Source organism: Melozone crissalis, unplaced genomic scaffold (assembly GCF_028551555.1).
Source record: "Melozone crissalis strain CALT ecotype California unplaced genomic scaffold, PUWL_Pcris_2 ptg000079l_1, whole genome shotgun sequence".
NCBI lineage: Eukaryota > Metazoa > Chordata > Aves > Passeriformes > Passerellidae > Melozone > Melozone crissalis.
The window spans coordinates 5,319,884-5,342,084 of record NW_026535856.1 but is presented as its reverse complement, the minus strand read 5'-3'; the positions used below and the strand labels follow the sequence as shown (position 1 = coordinate 5,342,084).

The 22,201-nt window shown below is 57.6% G+C and overlaps 2 gene segments (V, D, J or C); one reads left to right on the top strand and one right to left on the bottom strand.

Annotated features, from left to right (window-relative positions):
* Positions 1-3,797: 3,797 nt before the first annotated feature.
* LOC128946334 (immunoglobulin heavy variable 3-23-like) lies at positions 3,798-4,271 on the bottom strand (the record flags this gene model as incomplete). The annotated part of the segment is given in 1 exon segment: positions 3,798-4,271. A coding segment is annotated over 1 exon segment (474 nt), but the record flags the coding sequence as incomplete, so codon positions are not given.
* Positions 4,272-10,793: 6,522 nt separating this feature from the next.
* Positions 10,794-13,493, top strand: LOC128946333 (immunoglobulin heavy variable 3-23-like). The segment is given in 2 exon segments: positions 10,794-10,937; positions 13,161-13,493. Coding segments are annotated over 2 exon segments (477 nt in total).
* The last annotated feature ends 8,708 nt before the right edge of the window (positions 13,494-22,201 follow it).

Here is a 22,201-nt window from a genome sequence, read left to right as displayed (position 1 = left end):
GTACATTCCATAACTCCCAAAATTTAACCCGGACCCTCAGCACAGCAACGTCAGGGACCCCCCGGGGGGCTGGTGGTCCCCCCTGCCCTCCAGCAGGGTCACGGCCGCCCGGAGCCCTGCGGGACAGAGGGGAGATGGGGATGAGAGCATAGCTCAGCATTGACCCAAGTCCTGACTCTGGGCCCCATATTGGGATTCTTGGAGTTCATCATCCTCCTCCCAGGAGTGTTCTACCCCTTTGTCCAGCTGGCCACGCCCACTTAAAAGCCCTACACCAATCAGACTTTCGATTTCCATCATCTCCCTTTTGTCCCACCGGGCTCCGGCCGGCTGAGACCCTGGTGGAGTGCGGGGCAGACCTCCAGCCCCCCGGGGGGTCCCTGCGCCTCCTCTGCCAACGGTCCGGGTTCAGTTTTGGACGAACCAGTCTGATGTGGATCCGCCAGAGACCTGGGCAGGGCCTGGAATACATTGCAGGGATTGACTATGATGGAGACACCAGATACCCGTCATCGTTCAGCGGCCGAGTCAGCATCTCCAGGGACAACGGGCAGAGCTCGGTGACGCTGACCATGAACAACCACAAGGATGAGGATTCCGGATCCTATTTCTGTGCCAAAACTCCTGAGGGTTATAATGCTGTTGTTGCTGATCGTACTGACTCTGTTGGTGCTGGTTATGGAGCATTTAGCCCCGCCCCCTTTGTTGCATCCCTAATTGTCCTGAAACCCCAGTCCCTCCCCCATGATACCAGCCCTCGTCCCCGTTCTCGGTGACTGAATTCGTGTCCCCAGCCCCGGCCCAACGCTGACCTTTGGGGCAGAGTTTGGGGGAAGATCAACGGCCAAGGGTTGGGGTTTGGGGCTGGAGAGGGGAAAGGGAAATGGAGAAATTGTCATGGGCTGGGTCATGGGCTGGGAGCTGGGCAAGGGTCTGGGGAATGGGGACAGGGGGGGATGCAGTGATGAGGGTGAGACCAGGACTTCGCAGGTCCCCATGAGCAGCAGCACCAGGACCACCAGTATTGTAAGATTTCCCGCAGAAATAGACGGCGGAATCCTCGTCCTTGAGGTTATTCATGGTCAGTGTCACTGAGCTCTGCCCGTTGTCCCTGGAGATCCTGAACCGGCCCTGCACCGATGGCGCGTACCAGGTGCTGCCACCATTGCTGGTGATACTTGCGAGCCATTCCAGTGCATTCTTTGGTGTCTGTCGATACCAGCCCATCCCAAAACTCCCAAAATCGAACCCGGACCCTCGGCAGAGGAGGCGCAGGGACCCCCCCGGGTGGCTGGAGGTCCCCCCCACACTCTAGCAGGGTCACGGCCGCCCAGAGCCCTGCGGGACAAAGGGGAGATGGGGATGAGAAACCTGATTGGCTGAGGACCCAAAGTGGGTGTGGCCAGCTGGAGAAAGGGACGGGACCCACCTGGGAGGGTGACCAGGAGCAGGAGGAGAAAAACAAATTGTCACATCCTGAGGCCGATAGTTGGGACATTAGGGTCAAGGGTTGATCTTTGGCCTCATCCCCATCTCCCCTTTGTCCTGCAGGGCTCCGGGGGGCCGTGAACCTGCTTGAGTGCGGGGGAGACCTCCAGCCCCCCAGGGGGTCCCTGACATTGCTGTGCCGAGGGTCCGGGTTCAGTTTCAGCAGTTCTGACCTGCTCTGAGTCTGACAGAGACCCAGGCAGGGGCTGGAGTTGCTCGCGGTGATCAGCACTGCTGCTTACCCCTACTATGCGCCGTGAGTGCAGGGCCGGGTCACGATCTCCATGGACAACGGGCAGAGCTCAGTGATGCTCACCATGAACAACCTCAAGGACGAGGATTCTGCCATCTATTTCTGCGCGAAGTGTTATTTTGCTGGTTGTAATTATGAAGCTTATGGTATTGGTGCCGGTTTCAGGCCGGCCTTTGTTGTTGGGTCCCCCGATGTCCCCAACCCTCTGACCATTCTCCCAAACCTCACCCATTGACTCAGATCTTCACCCTTTGTCCTCATTTGCACCAATGGTCAGCACTGACCCCAAACCCTCCCCTGCTCCTGCCCCAAATGTCAACCATTGGCCCCAAACATTCACCCCTGGCCTCCAGTTCAGGCCTCCTCCAATCAGGGCCCAGGGAGCTCGGGGAGATTTGGGTGAAATGGGCAAAACTGGGGGAAAGTGTAGGGTTGAGGCAGCAGGGGTGGAGTTTGGGGGAAACTCTTTAACACTTGAGGAGAAAAGCTGGGCTCTGGAGGAAGGATCACTGGGAGTGGAGACATCGGGTGACCATCCTAGGGCTGGGGCCACTGCCGGAATTGTCACTAAAAGCAGCAACACCACCACCATAACTACTACTAGCGCATTTGGTGCAGAAATAAATGGTGGAATCCTCGTCCTTGAGGTTGTTCATGGTCAGCGTCACCGAGCTCTGCCCATTGTCCCTGGAGATTCTGAACCGGCCCTTGACCGATGGCGTGTAGTAGGTGCAACCACCAGTGTTGCTGATACTGGCGATGTATTCCAGCGTCTGCCCGGGTCTCTGGCGCATCCAGCCCATCCCAAAACTGCCAAAATAAAACTCAGATGCGCGGCACAGAAACGTCAGGGACCCCCTGGGGGGCTGCAGGTCCCCCCGCACTCCAGCAGGGTCACGGCCGCCCGGAGCCCTGCGGGACAAAGGGGAGATGGGGATGGGGCCAAAGCTCAACCCTTGACCCAAATCCTGACTCTGGGCCCCAAACTGGGAACCATGGAGTTCATCATCCTCCACCCATGTGAGTCCTGCTCCATTTTTGAAGCATGCCATGTGAAGTTGGGCACTCTTGACCAATCAGGTTTCCCGTCCCCATCTCTCCTTTGTCCCGCAGGGCTCCGGGTGGCCGTGACTCTGCTGGAGTGCGGGGGGGACCTCCAGCCCCCCGGGGGGTCCCCGCACCTCCTCTGCCGATGGTCCGGGTAAAGTTTTGGCAGTTCAACCATGCTCTGGATCCGCCAGAGACCCCGACAGGCCCTGGAATGGCTCGTGGGGATCACCAGTGGTGGCACCACCGCCTACGCGCCGTCTGTCAAGGGCCGGTTCAGGATGTCCAGGGACAACGGGCAGAGCTCGGTTCCGCTGACCATGAACAACCTCAAGGACGAGGATTCCGGATCCTATTTCTGCGCCAAATCTGTTGACGTTGGTACTGGCTGGGAGACTGTTGCCTATCGTGTTGACCCCATGTCCTTTAGCAGAGTCCACAGAGATTGCGAGAGCTCCATGCAGGATTGAGATGTAACAGCTGGAACTGGTCAGTCATGATGGAACAGCAAAATAATCTCCTGTCTTCTGCCTCTCACACCAGAGCTTCTCTCTGTAACCCCATTGGTGACTTCTCCCTGACCCTCACTGTTGGACACGTTTGGATCCCCCTGTACCCTAGAAAAGGGGCTGGTTTAGCCCATCTGACAGGAGAAGAGCTGTCACTGCAACCCCTCACAGATCCCTCAATGAACCATGGCTGTGGAACCACCAGGACCTCTCCTGCTCCTCTCTGTCTGTCTGATTCTGCCCCAGCCAAAGGCGCCCCAGCGGATGAGCAAAGAGCTGGAATCCTGAGAGCTGAGAATCACGAAAGAGCTGAAATCCTGAGAGAGTTGATAATCACGAAAGAGCTGAAATCACTAAATAGCTGAAATCCTCAAGGAGCTGAGAATCACTAAAGAGCTGAAATCACTGAGCTTGCTGAGATGGTGGCATCTCTGAGCTGATTGGGTGTTGGGGCTCTCTGTCTCCAAGATTTATCCAGATTGGCCTGCATGGCTCAGGGATCAGCCCAAATCAGATATCTGGGTCTTATCAGGGTTGGGACAAGGAGACAGGAACGGGGTCAGGGCTTGGGGTTTGGGGGAGGGGCCTGGGGAATGGGGACAGGAGGGGAGCAAGGGCACGGGGATGGGGAAAAACTGATAAGCATCAGCATAAGCCCAATAATCACCATAAGCACGTTTGGCACAGAAATAAACGACGGAATACTTGTCCTTGAGGTTGTTCATGGTCAGCATCACCGAGCTCTGCCCGTTGTCCCTGGAGATCGTGAACCGGCCCTTGAATGATGGCGCATAGTAGGTGTCAGCACCATCGTTCCTGATCACCGTGACCCACTCCAGCCCCTGCCCGGGCCTCTGGCGAGCCCATTCCATTTCAAAACTGCTGAAACTGAACCTGGACCCTCGGCAGAGGAGGCGCAGGGAGCCCCCGGGGGGCGAGAGGTCCCCCCCGCACTCCTGCAGGGTCACGGCCGCCCGGAGCCCCGCGGGAAAATGGGGAGATGATGGAAATGAGAAACCTGATTGGTCAAGGGCCCCTAAGTTTGTGTGGCCAGCTGGAAAAAGTGGTGGAATCCACCTCTGAGGAGGATGATGAACTCTAAAGATCCCAGTTTGGGGCCAAGGGTCAGGATTTGGGTCAAGGGTTCAGCTTTGACCTCATTCCCATCTCCCCTTTGTCCCACAGGGCTCCGGGCGGCCGTGACCCTGCTGGAGTGCGGGGGGGACCTCCAGCCCCCGGGGGGTCCCTGCACCTCCTCTGCCGAGGGTCCGGGTTCAGTTTCGGCAGTGATGCCATGCAATGGGCGCGCCAGAGACCCTGGCAGGGGCTGGAGTGGCTCGCAGCGAGTGGCACAGCCGTGGCAACACCGAGTACGTGCCATCAGTCCATGGCCGGTTCAGGATCTCCAGGGACACCGGGCAGAGCTCGGTGACGCTGACCATGAACAACCTCAAGGACGAGGATTCCGGATCCTATTTCTGCGCCAAATCTGCTGGTGATGATTGCAGTCCTGGTGCTAATTATGAAGAGACCTGAGTTGGATCCACCCCCATCTCAGTGTCCCCTCCTGTCCTCAACCCCCAGGTCCTTCTCCATAATCTTCGCTCTTGACCGTTTGTCCAATATCTCCCCCATTTCCACCCATGGTGACCAAAGACCCCAAACCCTGACTGGTTCTGCCCCAAACCCAACTGAGTTGGTGCAAAAATTTGCCCAATTTCACCCCAAATCTTGGCCCTTTGGGATCTTTCGGGGGTCGAGGATGAGATTTGGGGCCAAGAGTTGAGTTTGGGGCCAGACCCAGGGCAGGGTTTGGGGCCAATTGGGCAGCGTTGGGGCAAAGAGGGCGATGCTTGGACAAAGGGTCAGGGTGACGGTTTAGGGCCAATGGCTGAGTTTTGGGGCCGAAACAGGAGAGGATTTGGGGTCAGTGCTGATCATTGATGCAAATAGGGACAAAGGGTCAAGATCTGAGACAAGAGGTGAGGTTTGGGAGGAAAATCGAAAATTTGGAGATGCAATGGTAGGACAGGAGCAAAAACTAGAAGTTAGACGCTATCAACAGCATTGTCACCATGATTAGCAACAGCCCAACAACCAGCACAAAAAGCCCTGGCACAGAAATAGGATCCGGAATCCTCGTCCTTGAGGTTGTTCATGGTCAGCGTCACCGAGCTCTGCCCGTTGTCCCTGGAAATCGTGAACCGACCCTTGACCGATGGCGCGTAGCCGATGTTTCCACCAGTGTTGGTGATCTCCGCGAGCCACTCCAGCGCCTGCCCGGGTCTCTGGCGGATCCAGCCCACCCCAAATTGGCCAAAATCGAACCCGGACCCTCGGCAGAGGAGGCGCAGGGACCCCTCGGGGGGCTGGAGGTGCCCCTCGCACTCCAGCAGGGTCACGGCCGCCCGGAGCCCTGCGGGACAAAGGGGAGATGGGATTGAGAAACCTGATTGGTAAAGAGTGCCCAACTTTGCATGGCATGCTTCAAAAATCAGACAGGACCCACCTGGCAGGAGGATGATGAACTCCAAGGGTCCCAGTTTGGGCCACGGGTCAGGATTTGGGTCAAGGGTTGAGCTTTGCCCTCATCCCCATCTCCCCTTTGTCCCGCAGGGCTCCGGGCGGCCGTGACCCTGCTGGAGTGCGGGGGGGACCTCCAGCCCCCCGGGGGGTCCCTATGCCTCCTCTGCCGAGGTTCCGGGTTTGATTTTGGAAGTTTTGAAATGTGCTGGATCCGCCAGAGACCCTGGCAGGGGCTGGAAGGGGTTGGAAGTATCAGCAGTGGTGGTGGCAGCACCAACTACGCGCCATCCGCCCAGGGTCCGTTCAGGATCTCCAGGGACACCGGGCAGAGTTCGGTGACGCTGACCATGAACAACCTCAAGGACGAGGATTGTGGATCCTATTTCTGTGCCAAAGCTGCCTATAATAATTGGGGTGCTGCTGCTGGTATGGATGGTGTTCACCTCATCCCTATCGCTGTGTCCCCACCTGTCCCCATTCCCCATCCCCTTCCCCAATCCCCAGCCCCTGACCCCACTCCTGTCCCCGTGTCCCAGCTCTGGGCTGGCTCTGCCCCACATTCTCAATTCTTGGCCCGAAACCTCAGCTCTGGGCTCCAAGTCTCAGCCTAGGTCTCCAAAACTGGGTGCAAATGGTCAAGATTTGGGGAAAATGGGCCAGATTTGGTCTGTGTCTTTGACTCAGATCCACCACTGAATTTCTGGGCCAGAATGGGTCCAGTCTGGGGGCAATGGTTGGGATTTTACGGCTGAGGCCAAGCTCAGGGTGAAACCGGCACTGATTTAGGGCCAGGAGCTGAGATTTGGGGCCAGAGCAGGGCAGGGTTGGGACAAAGGGTCAGGAGTGGAGGGAAGGCTTGGGGCACAGAGAGAGGGAAAAACACATAAACAATATTTGCAGCACCCCAACCAGCACAATAACCATCAGCAACCCTGGCGCAGAAATAGGATCCAGAATCCTCGTCCTTGAGGTTGGGGCATGGGGAAAGGAATGGGGTCAGGGGCTGGGGTTTGGGGAAGGGTCTGGGACAGGTGAGGGCAAGTGGTGACACAGCGATGGGTGCGGGCCCAATAGCATAGGCATCATTATATGGAGCAGTAGCACCAGCAACCTTGGCACAGAAATAGGATCCGGAATCCTCGTCCTTGAGGTTTTTCATGGTCAGCGTCACCGAGCTCTGCCCGTTGTCCCAGGAGATCCTGAACCGGCCCTGCGCCAATGGCGCGTAGTCGGTGTAAGCACCACTGCTGATCCCTGCAAGGCATTCCAGCCCCAGCCCGGGTCTGTGGCGCACCCAGTGCATGCCAAAACCCCCAAAGAAGAACCAGAACCCTCGGCAGATGAGGCGCAGGGACCCCCCGGGGGGCTGGAGGTCCCCCCCGCACTCCAGCAGGGTCACGGCCGCCAGGAGCCCTGCGGGACAAAGGGGAGATGGGGATGAGAAACCTGATTGGTCCAGGGCTTCAAAGTGGGTTTGGCCAGCTGGAAAAGAGTCGGGACCCACTTTGGAGGAAGATGAGAAGGCCCAGGGGTCAGAATTTGGGGCCAATAATCAGAATTTTGTTCAAGGGTTGAGCTTTGGCCCCATCCCCATCTCCCCTTTGTCCCGCAGGGCTCCGGGCAGCCGTGACCCTGCTGGAGTGCGGGGGGGACCTCCAGACCCCCGGGGGGTCCCTGCGCCTCCTCTGCCCAGGGTCCGGGTTCAGTTTCGGGAGCTACGACATGAACTGGATCCGCCAGAGACCCGGGCAGGGCCTGGAGTGGCTTGCAGGGATCAGCTGGGATGGTTCCGGCACCTTCTACGCGCCATCAGTCAAGGGCCAGTCCAGGATCTCCAGGGACAACGGGCAGAGCTCGTTGACGCTGACCATGAACAACCTCAAGGACGAGGATTCCGGATCTTATTTCTGTGCCAAAAGTGCTTATGCTGGTTATGTGGGTCCTGGTGCTAATTTAGGTGACATCCATGGTGGATCCAAGCCCCCATCTCAGTGTCCTTTCCTGTCCCCAATCCCCAGACCCTTCCCCTGGGTCTCAGCCCTTCACCGCATTCTTGACCCTTTGTCCCAGATCTCCCCCAGTTGCACGACACCAACCATGGAGCCAAACCCCCAAACTGGTTCTGCCCCAAATCCAACTAAGTTTGCACCAAAAACGCCCGATTCTGCCCCAAAATCCCACTTTGCGCTCTCAGCCACAGCCGCTGACACGAATCCTAAACTTTTGGCCCCAAATCAGGACCCTGGGCCTCAATCCCTGACCTTCAGAGCAAAGGTTTGGGTCACAAAGAGGTGATTTGGGGTCAGGAGTTGTGGTTTGGGGTCAGCAGGTGAGAAGTGGGGCTGAGGCAGAGAAAGGTTGGGATCAATGGTCAAGGGCTGGGTGTGGGCTGGGGCTGTGGGGGAAGGGTCTGGGCAACGGGGACAGGGCGGGGACACGGAGATGGGGATGGGGACAGCAAGGCCATCGTCAATAAGATGAGCACTTTCAGCCCAACCAGCACCAGCACTCTCGGCACAGAAATAGGATCCGGAATCCTCATCCTTGAGGTTGTTCATGGGCAGCGTCACCGAGATCTGCCCGTTGTCCCTGGAGATCCTGAACCGGGCCGTGACCGATGGATTGTAGTAGGTGGTGCCATCAGGATTGTAGATCCCTGCGACGTATTCCAAACCCTGCCCGGGCCTCTGGCGGATCCAGAACATTTCATAACTCCCAAAACTGAACCCGGACCCTCGGCAGAAAAGGCGCAGGGATCCCCCGGGGGGCTGGAGGTGCCCCCCACACTCCAGCAGGGTCACGGCCGCCCGGAGCCCTGTGGGACAAAGCGGAGATGGGGATGAGCCCAAAGCTCAACCCTTGACCCAAGTCCTGATTATTGTCCCCAAACTTGGACCCTTGAAGTTCATCCTCCTCCTCCCAGGTGGGTCCCGCCTCTTTTTACAGCTGGCCTTGCCCACTAGGAGGCTCTGGACCAATCAGGTTTCTCATCCCCATCTCCCCTTTGTCCCGCAGGGCTCCGGGCAGCCGTGACCCTGCTGGAGTGCGGGGGGGGTACCTCCAGCCTCCCGGGGGTTCCCTGCGCCTCCTCTGCCGAGGGTCCGGGTTCAGTTTTGGCAGTTTCGGCATGCAGTGGATCCGCCAGAAACCCGGGCAGGGCTTGGAGTGGCTCGCAGGGATCAGTGAAAATGGTGGCACCACCAACTATGTGCCATCGGCCAAGGGCCTGTTCAGGATCTCCAGGGACAACGGGAAGAGCTCGGTGACGCTGACCATGAACAACCTCAAGGACGAGGATTTTGGATCCCATTTCTGTGCCAAACGTGACAATGGTTATGCTGGTGGTAATGCTGATGCTCTTTTTCCTTCACTTATGCTAATGACCATGAGGGTCATGAAATTTCTCCAATCCCAGCGATGCGTCCCCCAAGTTTCAGCCCTTCTAAAACCTCAACCATTTTCTCCAAAACTCTACCATTGTGTCCCCAACTCTGTACGTTTCTCCAATTTTGCCCATTTCTCCATAACCTCAACCCAGTCCAAGGTCCTGTTTGTAGGAGGCCTGAACTGGAGCCCAGGGGTGAAGTTTTGGGGCGAATGGTTGAGTTTTTAGGCAAGAGCAGGGGAGGGTTTGGGGTCAGTGCTTACCGTTGGGGCAAATGGGGGAGATTTGGGACAAAGGGTCAAGGGCTGAGGTTTGGGGAGGAAGAGTCTGGGTTTGGGGACAAGGGGGGCTCTGATGGGGTGGTGCAACCACCGGAATGGTCAATATAGGCAGCAACAGGGTTACCAGTATTGACAGATTTCACAAAGAAATAGGATCCAGAATCCTCGTCCTTGAGGTTGTTCATGGTCAGCGTGATCGAGCTCTGCCCGTTGTCCCTGGAGATCGTGAACCAGTCCTTGACCGACAGCGCGTATTTGGGGTAACCACCATTGTTGTTCACACTCACGACGCATTCCAGGGCCTGCCCGGACCTCTGACGACACCAGCCCATCCCAAATTGTCCAAAATTGAACCCGGACCTTCAGCAGAGGAGGCGCAGGGACCCCCCGGGGGGCTGGAGGTGGCCCCCCGCACTCCAGCAGGGTCACGGCTGCCCGGAGCCCTGCGGGACAAAGGGGAGATGGGGATGAGGGAAAAGCTCAACCCTTGACCTAAATCCTGACTATTGGCCTCAAATTGGGACCATTGGAGTTCATCACCCTGCTCACAGGTGGGTCCTGCCCCATTTTTGAAGCATGCTATGCGAAGTTGGGCACTCTTCACCAATCAGGTTTCCCATCCCCATCTCCCCTTTGTCCCGCAGGGCTCCGGGCGGCCGTGACCCTGCTGGAGTGCAGGGGGGACCTCCAGCCCCCCGGGGGATCCCTGCGCCTCCTCTGCCGAGGGTCCGGGTTCGATTCTGGCAGTTTTGGGATGGGCTGGTATCGCCAGAGACCCGGGCAGGGGCTGGAGGACATTGCAGATATCAGTAATGGTGGCAGCACCTGGTATGCGCCATCCGTCAAGGGCCGGTTCACGATCTCCAGGGACAACGGGCAGAGCTCAGTGACGCTGACCATGAACAACCTCAAGGACGAGGATTCCGCCATCTATTTCTGTGGGAAATCTGTCAATACTGGTGCTCCTGTTGCTGTTGCTCATGGGGACCTTCCCAGTGATTGCCCCACACCAAACACAGCACCCCCACCTGTCCCCATTCCCCAGACCCTTCCCCAGCTCCCAGCCCCTGACCCCGCCCGTGACCATTTCTCCATTTCCCTTTTCCCTCTCCGGCCCCAAACCCCAACCCTTGGCCGTTGATCTTCCCCCTAACTCTGCCCCAAAGGTCAGCGCTGGGCCTGGGGCTGGGGACACGAATTCAGTCACCGAGAGTGGGGACGAGGGCTGGGATTTGGGGGAGGGTCTGGGGAATGGGGTCATTTGGGGACACGACGATGTGGGTGGAGTCAATAGCATTGGCATCATGGTCATCGCCATCCGCCCCAGCGGCTTTGGCACAGAAATTGGATCCGGAATCCTCGTCCTGCAGGTCGATCATGGTCAGGGCAGTGTCGCTCTGCACGTTGTCCCTGGAGATCCTGACCTGTCCCGTGACCGACGGGGCGTTGTGGGTGTAACCCTCAGAGCTGTGGATCCCCGCGAGCCATTCCAGCCCCTGCCCGGGGCTCTGGCAGATCCATTGCTTGGAGTGACCCCCGAAACTGAACCTGGACCCTCGGCACAGCAATGTCAGGGACCCCCCGGTGGGCTGGAGATGCCCCCCACACTCCAGCAGGGTCACGGCCGCCCGTAGCCCTGCAGGACAAAGGGGAGATGAGGGAAATCAAAACTCTGATTTGTCAAGGGCCTCCAAGTGGTTGTGGCCAGCTGGACAAAGGAGTAGAATGCTCCTGGCGGGAGGATGATGAACTCTAAAGATCCCAATTTGGGGCCAAGAGTCAGGATTTGGGTCAAGGGTCGATCTTTGGCCTCATCCTCATCTCCCCTTTGTCCCGCAGCGCTCCGGGCGGCCATGACCCTTCTGGCGTGCAGGGGGGACCTCCAGCCCCCCGGGGGGTCCCTGCGCCTCCTCTGCCGAGGGTCCGGGTTTGATTTTTGGAGTTTTTCCATGCAATGGGTCCGACAGAGACCTGGGCAGGGCCTGGAGTGGCTTGCAGGGATCAGCGGAAATGGTTCAAGCACGTACTACACGCCGTCAGTTAAGGGCCTGTTCAGGATCTCCAGGGACAATGGGCAGAGCTTGGTGATGCTGACCATGAACAACCTCAAGGACGAGGATTCCGGATCCTATTTCTGTGCCAAATGTGACAATGGTTATGCTGGTGGTGATGCTGCTGCTCTTTTTGCCTTCACTTCTGGTGGTGACCACGATGGTCGTGAAATTTCTCCAATCCCAGTGATGCTTCCACCAAGTTTCGGCCTTTCTAAAACCTCAACCATTTTCCCCCAAACCCTGCCATTGTGCCCCAACTCTGTGCTTTCCTCCATTTTTGCCCATTTCTCCCTAATCTCTTCCAAGTCCCGGGCCCTGATTGGAGGAGGCCTGAACTGGAGCCCAGGGGTGAAGGTTTGGGGCCAATGGTTGAGTTTTGGGGCAGGAGCAGGGGAGGGTTTGGGGTCAGTGCTGACCATTGACGCAAATGGGGGAGATTTGGGACAAGGGGTCAAGGGCTGAGGTTTGGGGGGAAGGGTCTGGGTTTGGGGACGGGGGGCTCAGACAGGGGTGATGCCAAAACTGGCATGGTCAATATGAGTAGGAGCAGCAGGCCAACCAGCATTAGCAGATTTCCCACAGAATTAGGATCCGGAATCCTCGTCCTTGAGGTTGTTCATGGTCAGCGTCACCGAGCTCTGTCTGTTCTCCCTGGAGATCCTGAACCGGCCCTGGACTGATGGCGTGTACTCGGTGTAACCTCCATTGTTGTTGACACTCGCAACGTGTTCCAGCCCCTGCCCGGGCCTCTGGCGCATCCAGCCCATCCCAAATTGTCCAAAATCGAACCCGGCCCCTCGTCAGAGGAGGCACAGGGACCTCCCGGGGGGCTGGCGGTCCCCCCCGCACTCCCACAGAGTCACGGCCGCCCGGAGACCTGCGGGAAAAAGGGGAGAAGGGGGTGAGGGAAAACCCCAGCCCTTGAGCCAAATCCTGACTCTTGGCCCCAAATTGGGACCCTTGGACCTCCCCATCCTCCAGCTCCTCCTCCTGCTGGCGTTCCCAGGTGGGTTCCGCCCACCTCCAGATCTGGCTACGCCCAGTTTATTTTGGAAACTAGAATTGATTGGCATCTGACCCCATGACTCAGAATGCTGCACAATTGCGGCATTCAATCTGTACTATATTACATTAATTCTATATCTACTTAATACTTTATTATATCTCATTAATAACATATTCTATTTCATTTCTGCTATATTACCACTCCACTAAAGAGATACTAAAAGAATTCAGTACAAAAGACACTAAAATATCCTATAGAAAACCTGTGAGCAATTAAATTGAAAAAGAATAAGAATCAATCAGCAGAACACAACTGGTAAATGCCTGGAGGGGAACAATCCCCCCGACACGTTCCACATGTGCAGAAACAGCAGGAGCAGCGATGAGAGATGGGAATTGTTTCATCTTCTTCTTCTCCCTGTGCTGCTCCAGGAAAAATAATGAGAGAGAGAGACAGAGAGAGAGGGAGAGAGAGAGAGAGAGAGGGAGAGAGGGAGAGAGGGAGAGAGGGAGAGAGAGGGAGAGAGACAATGGTGTCTGACTTTGTGCAGGGAACGGGAATGGCACAGCCAGGCCCCGTGCCCATCTCCCCTTTGTCCCGCAGGGCTCCGGGCAGCCGTGACCCTGCTGGAGTGCGGGGGGGACCTCCAGCCCCCCGGGGGTTCCCTGCGCCTCATCTGCCGAGGGTCCGAGTTTGATTTCGGGAGTTTTGGCATGCAATGGGTGCACCAGAGACCCGGGCAGGGGCTGGAATACATTGCCAGTATCAGCAGCAGTGGTGGTAGCACCGACTACGCGCTGTCGGCCAAGGGCCGGGCCACGATCTCCAGGGACAACGGGCAGAGCTCGGTGATGCTGACCGTGAACAACCTCAAGGACGAGGATTCGGCTGTTTATTTCTGTGCCAAACGTGGTACTAGTGGTTATGGTGGTGCTGCTGCTTAGAGTGACGATGGCCGTAGTGCATCCATCCCCATCTCTGGGTCCTCACGTCTCCCCAAACTGAGACTCCTCCTTCAAATTATCCCCCAAGCCTCAGCCCTTGACCCTTTGTCCCAAATCTCCCCCATTTGCACCAATGGTCAGCACTGACCCGAAACCCTCCACTGCTCCTGCCCCAAATCTCAACCATTGGCCCCAAACCTTCACCCCTGGCCTCCAGTTCAGGCCTCCTCCAATCAGGGCCCAGGAGCTGGGGGAGATTTGGGTGAAATGGGCAAAAATGGGTTACAGTCCAGAGTTGGAGCAAAGATGGTGGACATTCGGGTAGAAGGTCAAGAATGGGGTCAAGGGTTGGGATTTGGGGCAGGATTTGGGGATTTTGGGACATTTAGGGAGCCAGGGATGGGGGTTTTGGGGCTACCACCAGCATCGTCACCATGTCCATAGCTCTCAGAGAGGATTCCAGCCCAGCCCCAAGGAACAGCACCAGACACCGAGGCCGCTGAGGGAGCAGTGAAGCCCCAGGTGGGAGCGAGGGAGGGAGGGAGGAGAAGATGCCGTGATTTTGGGGCTCCGCAGCCTCCCCCCACTTCCTCCCCGGCAGCTGCCGGGGCCCGGCCGGGGCAGGAAAGGAAACAGAAAGTTCCTGGTTTTGTTCATGGTGAACATCTGTGTTTGGCAGAGGGCAGCTCAGCCTCTGGGCGCTGCGACAGAGCGGCTGCTGCACAAAAAGCTTTGTGTGCAAAGGGCCCTGGAGCGATCCCCGTTCCGCACTGGGATGGAGGGGAAGGGCCAGACTGGGGAGGAATGGGGAAAATTGGGGGGAAACGGAGAGATGGGGAAGTGACGGTGGAGTTTGCGGGAAAATATCTGAGATGTGAGAAAAAGAGCCAGGATTTTGGGGAAGGATCTCTGGGATTTGAGACATTTGTTGACCATCATGGTCACTGCCAGGATTGATGCCAAAACCGGCGTCAATAGCATTGCCAGCGTAAACATTGCAAAGTTTGACACAGAAATAAATGGCGGAATCCTCGTCCTTGAGGTTGTTCATGGTCAGCGTCACTGAGCTCTGCCCGTTGTCCCTGGAGGTTGTGAACTGACCCTTGGAACGGCGCGTACTGGGACTAGCGCCATCACTGTTGACACTTGCCAAAAACTCCAGCCCCTGCCCAGGTCTCTGGCACATCCAGCCCATCCCAAAACTGCCGAAACTTAACCCGGACCCTCGGCAGAGGAGGCGCAGGGACCCCCCGTGGGGCTGGAGGTCCCCCCCACACTCCAGCAGGGTCACGGCCGCCCGGAGCCCTGCGGGACAAAGGGCAGATGGGGATGGGGATGGGGCCCCGGATCCGGGCGTGGGCTGGGCTGGGGGTGACCAGATCCAAAAAGGGACCTCGACCCACCTGGGAGGGCCAGCAGGATCGGGATGACGAGAAAGTGCCACAATTTGGGGCCAACATCAGGATCTGCCTACAAGAATCAACATTTGAGTGGATTCTTTCCCTGATCCCCATCTCCCCTTTTTCCCGCAGAGCTCCGGGCGGCCGTGACCCTGCTGGAGTGTGGGGGGTTACTCCAGCCCCCCGGGGGGTCCCTGACGGTGCTGTGCCGAGGGTCCGGGATCAGTTTCGGGGGTCACGCCATGCAATGGATCCACCAGAGACCCGGGCAGGGGCTGGAATGGCTCGCGAGGATCAACAGCAATGCTGGTTGGACCGGCTACGCGGATTCTGTCAAGGGCCAGTTCACGATCTCCAGGGACAACAGGCAGAGCTCGGTGACGCTGACCATGAACAACCTCAAGGACGACGATTCCGCCCTTTATTTCTGTGGCAAATGTTACACTAGTGGTTGTGTTAGTGGTGGTGCTACATATGGTGTTGATGGTGGTTGTGGTCCCAAGCCCTCTCCTCTCTGTTCCCAAATATCTCAGAATTCTCCGATCCTTCCCCAAAATCCCCACCCCTGTTTCTCAAATCTTGACCATTTCCCCCTAAACTCCACCCCTGCTGCCACAGCTTTTGGTTTCCCCCCAATTTCCCCCATTTCTCCCCAATCTCCCCCAGATACCCTCCGTCCCAGTGTGGCACGGGGATCGCTCCAGGGCCCTTTGCACACAAAGCTTTTTGTGCAGCCGGCGCTCTGCCGCAGCGCCCCGAGGCTGAGCTGCCCTCTGCCAAACACAGATGTTCATAACGACCAAAACCAGGAACTTTCTGTTTCCTTTCCTGCCCCGGCTGGGCCCCGGCAGCTGCTGGGGAGGAAGTGGGGGGAGGCTGCGGAGCCCCAAAATCGTGACGTCTTCTCCTCCCTCCCTCCCTCCCTCGCTCCCACCTGGGGCTTCACTTCTCCCTCAGCGGCCGCGGTGTCTGGTGCTGCTCCTTGGGGCTGGGCTGGAATCCTCTCTGGGAGCTATGGAGAAAAAACCCTTTTTTTTACACAAAAACACATGACATTTTGGGGAAATTGAATTTTTCAAATTGATATCGAGCCAAGGGCTCCATGCTGAGACAAGTAGAGGGGTGCAAGGGTGGAGTCACCTGAAACATTCCATCGGTGAAGGGCAGGGTCAGAATGGCTAAGGAGAGCTCAGGAGCCAAAATGGCCCCGAGTGGGCCCCGAGCTGAGGTTTGGGGCCAGGAGCTGAGAATGTGGGGCAGAGCCAGGGCAGGGTTGCGGCACAGGGACAGGAAAGGAGTCAGGGGCTGGGGTTTGGGGGAAGGGTCTGGGGAACGGGGACGGGGGGGAACCTGGGGGCATGGGCAGGGCTACACGATATGCAGCAGCGTGATTATAGTAACCACTACCAGAAGTTTTCGCACAGAAATAGGTGGCAGAATCCTCGTCCTTGAGGTTGTTCATGTTCAGCATCACCGAGCTCTGCCCGTTGTCCCTGGAGATCCTGAACCGGCCCTGAACCGAGGGTGCGTATCTGGTGCTGGAACCACTGCTGTAGATCACCGCGAGCCACTCCAGGCCCTGCCTGGGTCTCTGGCGGATCCAGAGCATGTCAAAACCGCTGAAAATGAACCCGGATCCTCGGCAGAGGAGGCGCAGGGAGCCCCCGGGGGGCTGGAGGTCCCCCCGCACTCCAGCAGGGCCACGGCCGCCCGGAGCCCCGCGGGACAAAGGGGAGATGGGGATGAGGAGATGCAAAAGTCAGGCACAGCTTCCCAATTAAAAAATGGGTGGACTGGGGCTAATTGCAGATTTGAAGGCACTTTACGATACTGGAAATCTCTGTTGGAGTTTTGAGGCCAGACAAAGGGAGTTAGGGGCAGAAACACAGTGAAGGTTTGGGGATGGGGGAGCGGCCTTGACCCTGCTGGAGTGCGGAGGGGACCTCCAGCCCCCCGGGGGGTCCCTGCGCCTCTTCTGCTGAGGGTCTGGGTTTGATTTTGGAAAATTTGGGATGGGCTGGATGCGCCAGAGTCTCGGACAGGGGCTGGAACACATCGTAGGGATCCAAAGTGATGGCAGCACCTACTATGCGCCATCGTTCAGGGGCCGGGTCACGATCTCCAGGGACAACGGGCAGAGCTCGGTGACGCTGACCATGAACAACCTAGAGGACGAGGATTCCGGATCCTATTTCTGTGCCAGATGCAGTGATGGTGGTTGGAATGGAGCTGCTGTTTCTTAAGGTGGCAATCCTCAGCATCGCTCCAAGGCTGCAGCCCAAGTTCCCAAAATTTCCCAAATTACTTCTCCCAAATCCCAACCCTTGATCCCATTCTTGACCTTACTCCCCAGTTTCCACTATTGCAGTCTGAATTCCTGATGTTTCCCCAGTTTTGCCCATTTCACCCAAATCTCCCCCAGCTCCCAGGCCCTGATTGGAGGAGGCCCTAACTGGAGGCCAGGGGTGAAGGTTTGGGGCCAATGGTTTAGTTTTGGGGCAGGAGCAGTGGAGGGTTTGGGGTCAGTGCTGATCATTGGTGCAGATAGGGGAGATTTGGGACAAAGGGTCAAGGGCTGAGGTGTGGGGGATAATTTGAAGGAAGGGTCTGGGTTTGGGGACAGGTGATGACACAGAGATGGGGTGAATTCACCACGGCCATCGTCACTACAAGCAGCAGCACCACCATGACCGCTAGTAGAACGTTTGGCACAGAAAAAAAAGTTGGAATCCCCGTCCTTGAGGTTGTTCATGGTCAGCGTCACCGAGCTCTGCCCATTGTCCCTGGAGATCGTGACCCGGCCCATGACCGATGGCGCGTAGCCGGTGCTGCCAGCACTGCTGCTGATACTGGCGATGAATTCCAGAGTCTGCCCGGGTCTCAGGCACATCCAGAACATTCCATAACTCCCAAAACTGAACCCAGAGGCACGGCCCAGAAACGTCAGGGACCCCTCGGGGGGCTGGAGGTCCCCCCCGCACTCCAGCACGGTCACGGTCGCCCGGAGCCCTTCGGGACAAAGGGGAGATGGTGAGGAATGAAAAAAACTAACTGAATTTTAATTCTTGCAAGCAGATCCTGATGTTGGCCTCAAATTGGGACCCTTGGACCTCCCCATCCTCCTCATGCAGCACCTGCTGGCCCTCCCAGGTGGATCCCACACCCTTTTTCTGGCATGGCGGTGCCCACTTTGGGTCCAAAACAAATCCATGCCCTCATCCCCATCTCCCCTTTGTCCTGCAGGGCTCCGGGGCGCCGTGACCCTGCTGGAGTGCGGGGGGGACCTCCAGCCCCCCGGGGAGGCCCCTGACGTTGCTGTGCCAAACATCTGGCTTCAATTTCACAAAATCTGCAATGTTCTGGATGCACCAGAGACCCGGGCAGGGGCTGGAATACGTCGCGGGCATCAAGGGTGATGGTTCCACCTGCAGATATGCGCCATCGGTCAAGGGCCGGTTCCGGATCTGCAGGGACAACAGGCAGAGCTCGGGGACGCTGACCATGAACAACCTCAAGGAGGAGGATTCCGGATCCTATTTCTGTGCCAAAAACGCCTATGATGGTTGGGGTTGGGAGGCTCATCCTGCTGGTTCTAATTTTGGTCCCATCCCCACCCCTGTTCCCCAGGTCCTTCCCTCCTACACTTGACCCAATTGTTGACGCCCACAGACCCAAATCTGGACCATTTTTCCCAAATCTTGACCATTTGCACCAAGGATTGAGAGCCTTGGTTGAGCCTTGGAGCCAAGAGCTGAGGTCTGGGGCCCAGAGCTGAGATTTGGGGCAGAACCAGCTGAGTTTGGAGCCAATGGTCACAAGTGAACCCTGCTGAGATGGCACAAAGGGCAGGGTTTTGGGGATGAACCTTTGAGAATTATTTCAAATTCTGAAAGCCCCATGGAAATGTGTGAGCTGAGACAATGATTGGGGAGACTGGGGAAAATGGTCAAGATTTTTGGCCAACACTAAAGATTTGGGTGTAAAATGTGGGGTTTTGGGATGTTTGTGGGCACAGCAACGAGGAGGGGCCACCACTGGCATCGTCATCATAACCAGCATCAAAATTAGGACCACAACCACTGCTGTAACATTTGGCGAAGAAATAGGATCCGGAATCCTCGTCCTTGAGGTTGTTCATGGTCAGCGTCACCAAGCTCTGCCCGTTGTCCCGGGAGATCGTGACCCGGCCCTTGACTGAATGTGCGTAGGTGGAGTTTCCACCATCGTTCCTGATCATCGCGAGCCACTCCAGCCCCTGCCCGGGTCTCTGGCGCACACAGAACATGTCGTAGCTCCTGAAACTGAAACCGGACCCTTGGCAGATGAGGCGCAGGGACCCCCGGGGGCCTGGAGGTCCCCCCCGGACTCCAGCAGGGTCACGGCACCACGGAGTCCTGCGGGATAAAGGGGAGATGGGGATGAGGCCAAAGCTCAACCCTTCACGCCAAAATCCCAATTATTGGCCCCTGGTTGTGACAATTTGTTCATTCTCCTCCTGCTCCTGGTCACCCTCCCAGGTGGATCTCATCCCTTTTTCCAGCTGGCCACACCCACTGCAGGCCCTCAGCCAATCAGGTTTCTCATCCCCATCTCCCCTTTGTCCCGCAGGGCTCCGGGCGGCCGTGACCCTGCTGGAGTGCGGGGGGGGGGACCTCCAGCCCCCCGGGGAGTCCCTGCGCCTCCTCTGCCGAGGATCTGGGTTCAGTTTTGGCAGTGTTGGGATGAGCTGGGTGTGCCAGAGACCCGGGCAGACACTGGAATACATCGCAGCTATCAGCAGCAGTGGCAGCACCTGGTACGCGCCATCGGTGCAGGGCCGGTTCAGGATCTCCAGGGACAACGGGCAGAGCTCGATGACGCTGACCATGAACAACCTCAAGGACGAGGATTCCGGATCCTATTTCTGTGCCAAATGTTACAGCACTGGCTGTGGTAATGCTGCTTATGCGCATGGTGTTGATGGTGGTTGTGGCCTCAAGCCCTTTCTTCTATGTTCCCACAAATCACAGAATTCTCTGATCCTTCCAAAAAATCCCGGCTCTTTTTCTCACATCTCAGATATTTTCCCGCAAACTCCACCATCACTTCCCCAATTCCAAGTTTCCCCCAAATTTTGCCCATCTCTCCCCAGTCTGGCCCTTCCCCTCCGTCCCAGTGCGGAACGGGGATCGCTCCAGCGCCCTTTGCACACAAAGCTTTTTGTGCAGCCGGTGCTCTGCCGCAGCGCCCCGAGGCTGAGCTGCCCTCTGCCAAACACAGATGTTCACAATGACCAAAACCAGGAACTTTCTGTTTCCTTTCCCGCCCCAGCCGGGCCCCGGCACCTGCCGGGGAGGAAGTTGGGGGAGGCTGCGGAGCCCCAAAATCGCGGCGTCTTCTCCTCCTCCCTCCCTCCCTCGCTCCCACCTGGGGCTTCACTTCTCCCTCAGCGGCCTCGGTGTCTGGTGCTGCTCCTTGGGGCTGGGCTGGAATCCTCTCTGGGAGCTCTGGAGAGAAAACCCTTTTTTTTACCCAAAAACACCTGAAAGTTAGGGGAGATGAAACTGTTTAAATTGATCTCGAGCCAAGGGCTCCATGCTAAGAGAAGCAGATGGGTGCAAGGGTGCAGTCACCTGGAACGTTCCATCGGTCGAGGGCCGGGTCAGCAGGGCCACAGACAGCGGGATGAGCTCGGTGACGCTGGCCATGTGTGATCACAGGGGAAAGGTCTGGGGACCGCTGAGGACACGGGGATAGGGACCCGGCCAAAAGCACTGGCAATATCAGCATTGCAACCAGAAATACACTTGGCACAGAAATAGGATCCAGAATCCTCGTCCTGGAGGCTGTTCATGCTCAGCGTCACCGAGCTCTGCCCGTTGTACCTGGAGATCGTGAACCGGCCCTTGACCGACGGCGCGTAGAATGTGTTGGCACCATCAGCGATGATCCCAGCAATGAATTCGGGTGCCTGCCCGGGTCTCTGGCTGATCCAGTACATTCCATAATTCCCAAAATCGAACCCGGACCCTCGGCAGAGCAACATCAGGGACCCCCCGGGGGGCTGGAGGTCCCCCTCGCACTCCAGCAGGGTCATGGCCGCCCAGAGCCCTGCGGGACAAACGGGAGATGGGGATTAGAAACCTGATTGGCTGTGGGCCTCAAAGTGGGTGTGTCAAACTGGAAAATGGGGCGGGACGGACCTGAGAGGGGCAGCAGGAGCAGGACAACAAGAATGGTGTGGTCCAAAGGTCCCAGTTTGGGGTCAAGAGTCAGGATTTGGGTCAATGTTGAGCTTTGGCCTCATCCCCATCTACCCTTTGTCCCGCCGGGCTCCGGGCAGCCGTGACCCTTCTGGAGTGCGGGGGGGACCTCCAGCCCCCCAGGGGGTCCCTACGCCTCCTCTGCCGAGGGTCCGGGTTCGATTTCGGAAATTATGGAATGTTCTCGATTCGCCAGAAATCTGGGAAGACACTGGAATACCCTGCAAGTATCAATGGTGTTGGCACCACCCACCACGCACCATCAATCAATGGTCGGTTCACGATCTCCAGGGACAACGGGAAGAGCTCGGTGACGCTGACCATGAACAACCTCAAGGACGAGGATTCCGCCATTCATTTTTGCGGGAAATCTTCTGGTATAGGTGTTGGTAGTGCTGCTGCTAATTGAGGTGATGATGATGGTTGTGTCCCCATCCCCGTGTCCCCTCCCCGCCCCTGTTGCCCAGACCCTTCCCCCAATCCCCCAGCCCACACCCAGCCCTTGACCATTGATCCCAACCTTGCTCTGCCTCGGCCCCAGTTCTCACCCGCTGACCCCAAACCACAACTCCTGACCCCAAATCTCCTCTTTGTGACCCAAAACTTTGCTCTGACGGTCGGGGTTTGAGGCCCGGAGCCTCGATTTGGGTGAGAATTGGGGATTTGTGTCAGTGGTGGCTGCTCTGGGGCAGCAGCGCAGATTTGGGCAGAGTCGGGCGAGTTCAGCCCAGGGATCCTGGCAGAGGGGCCAGGGCTAGCCCCGAAGCCAAAATGGCCCCGAGTGGGTCCCGAGCTGAGGTGTGGGGCCAGGAGCTGAGAATGTGGGGCAGGGCCAGAGCAGGGTTGGGGCACGGGGACAGGAATGGGGTCAGGGGCTGGGGATTGGGGGAAGGGGCTGCGGAACGGGGACAGGGGGGACACAGCGATAAGGGTGGGGTCAAAATGATCAGGAGCAGCCCAACCATCAGCAGCAGCTTTGGCACAGAAGTAGGATCCGGAATCCTCATCCTTGATGTTGTACATGGTCAGCGGCACCGAGCTCTGCCCGTTGTCCCTGGAGATCCTG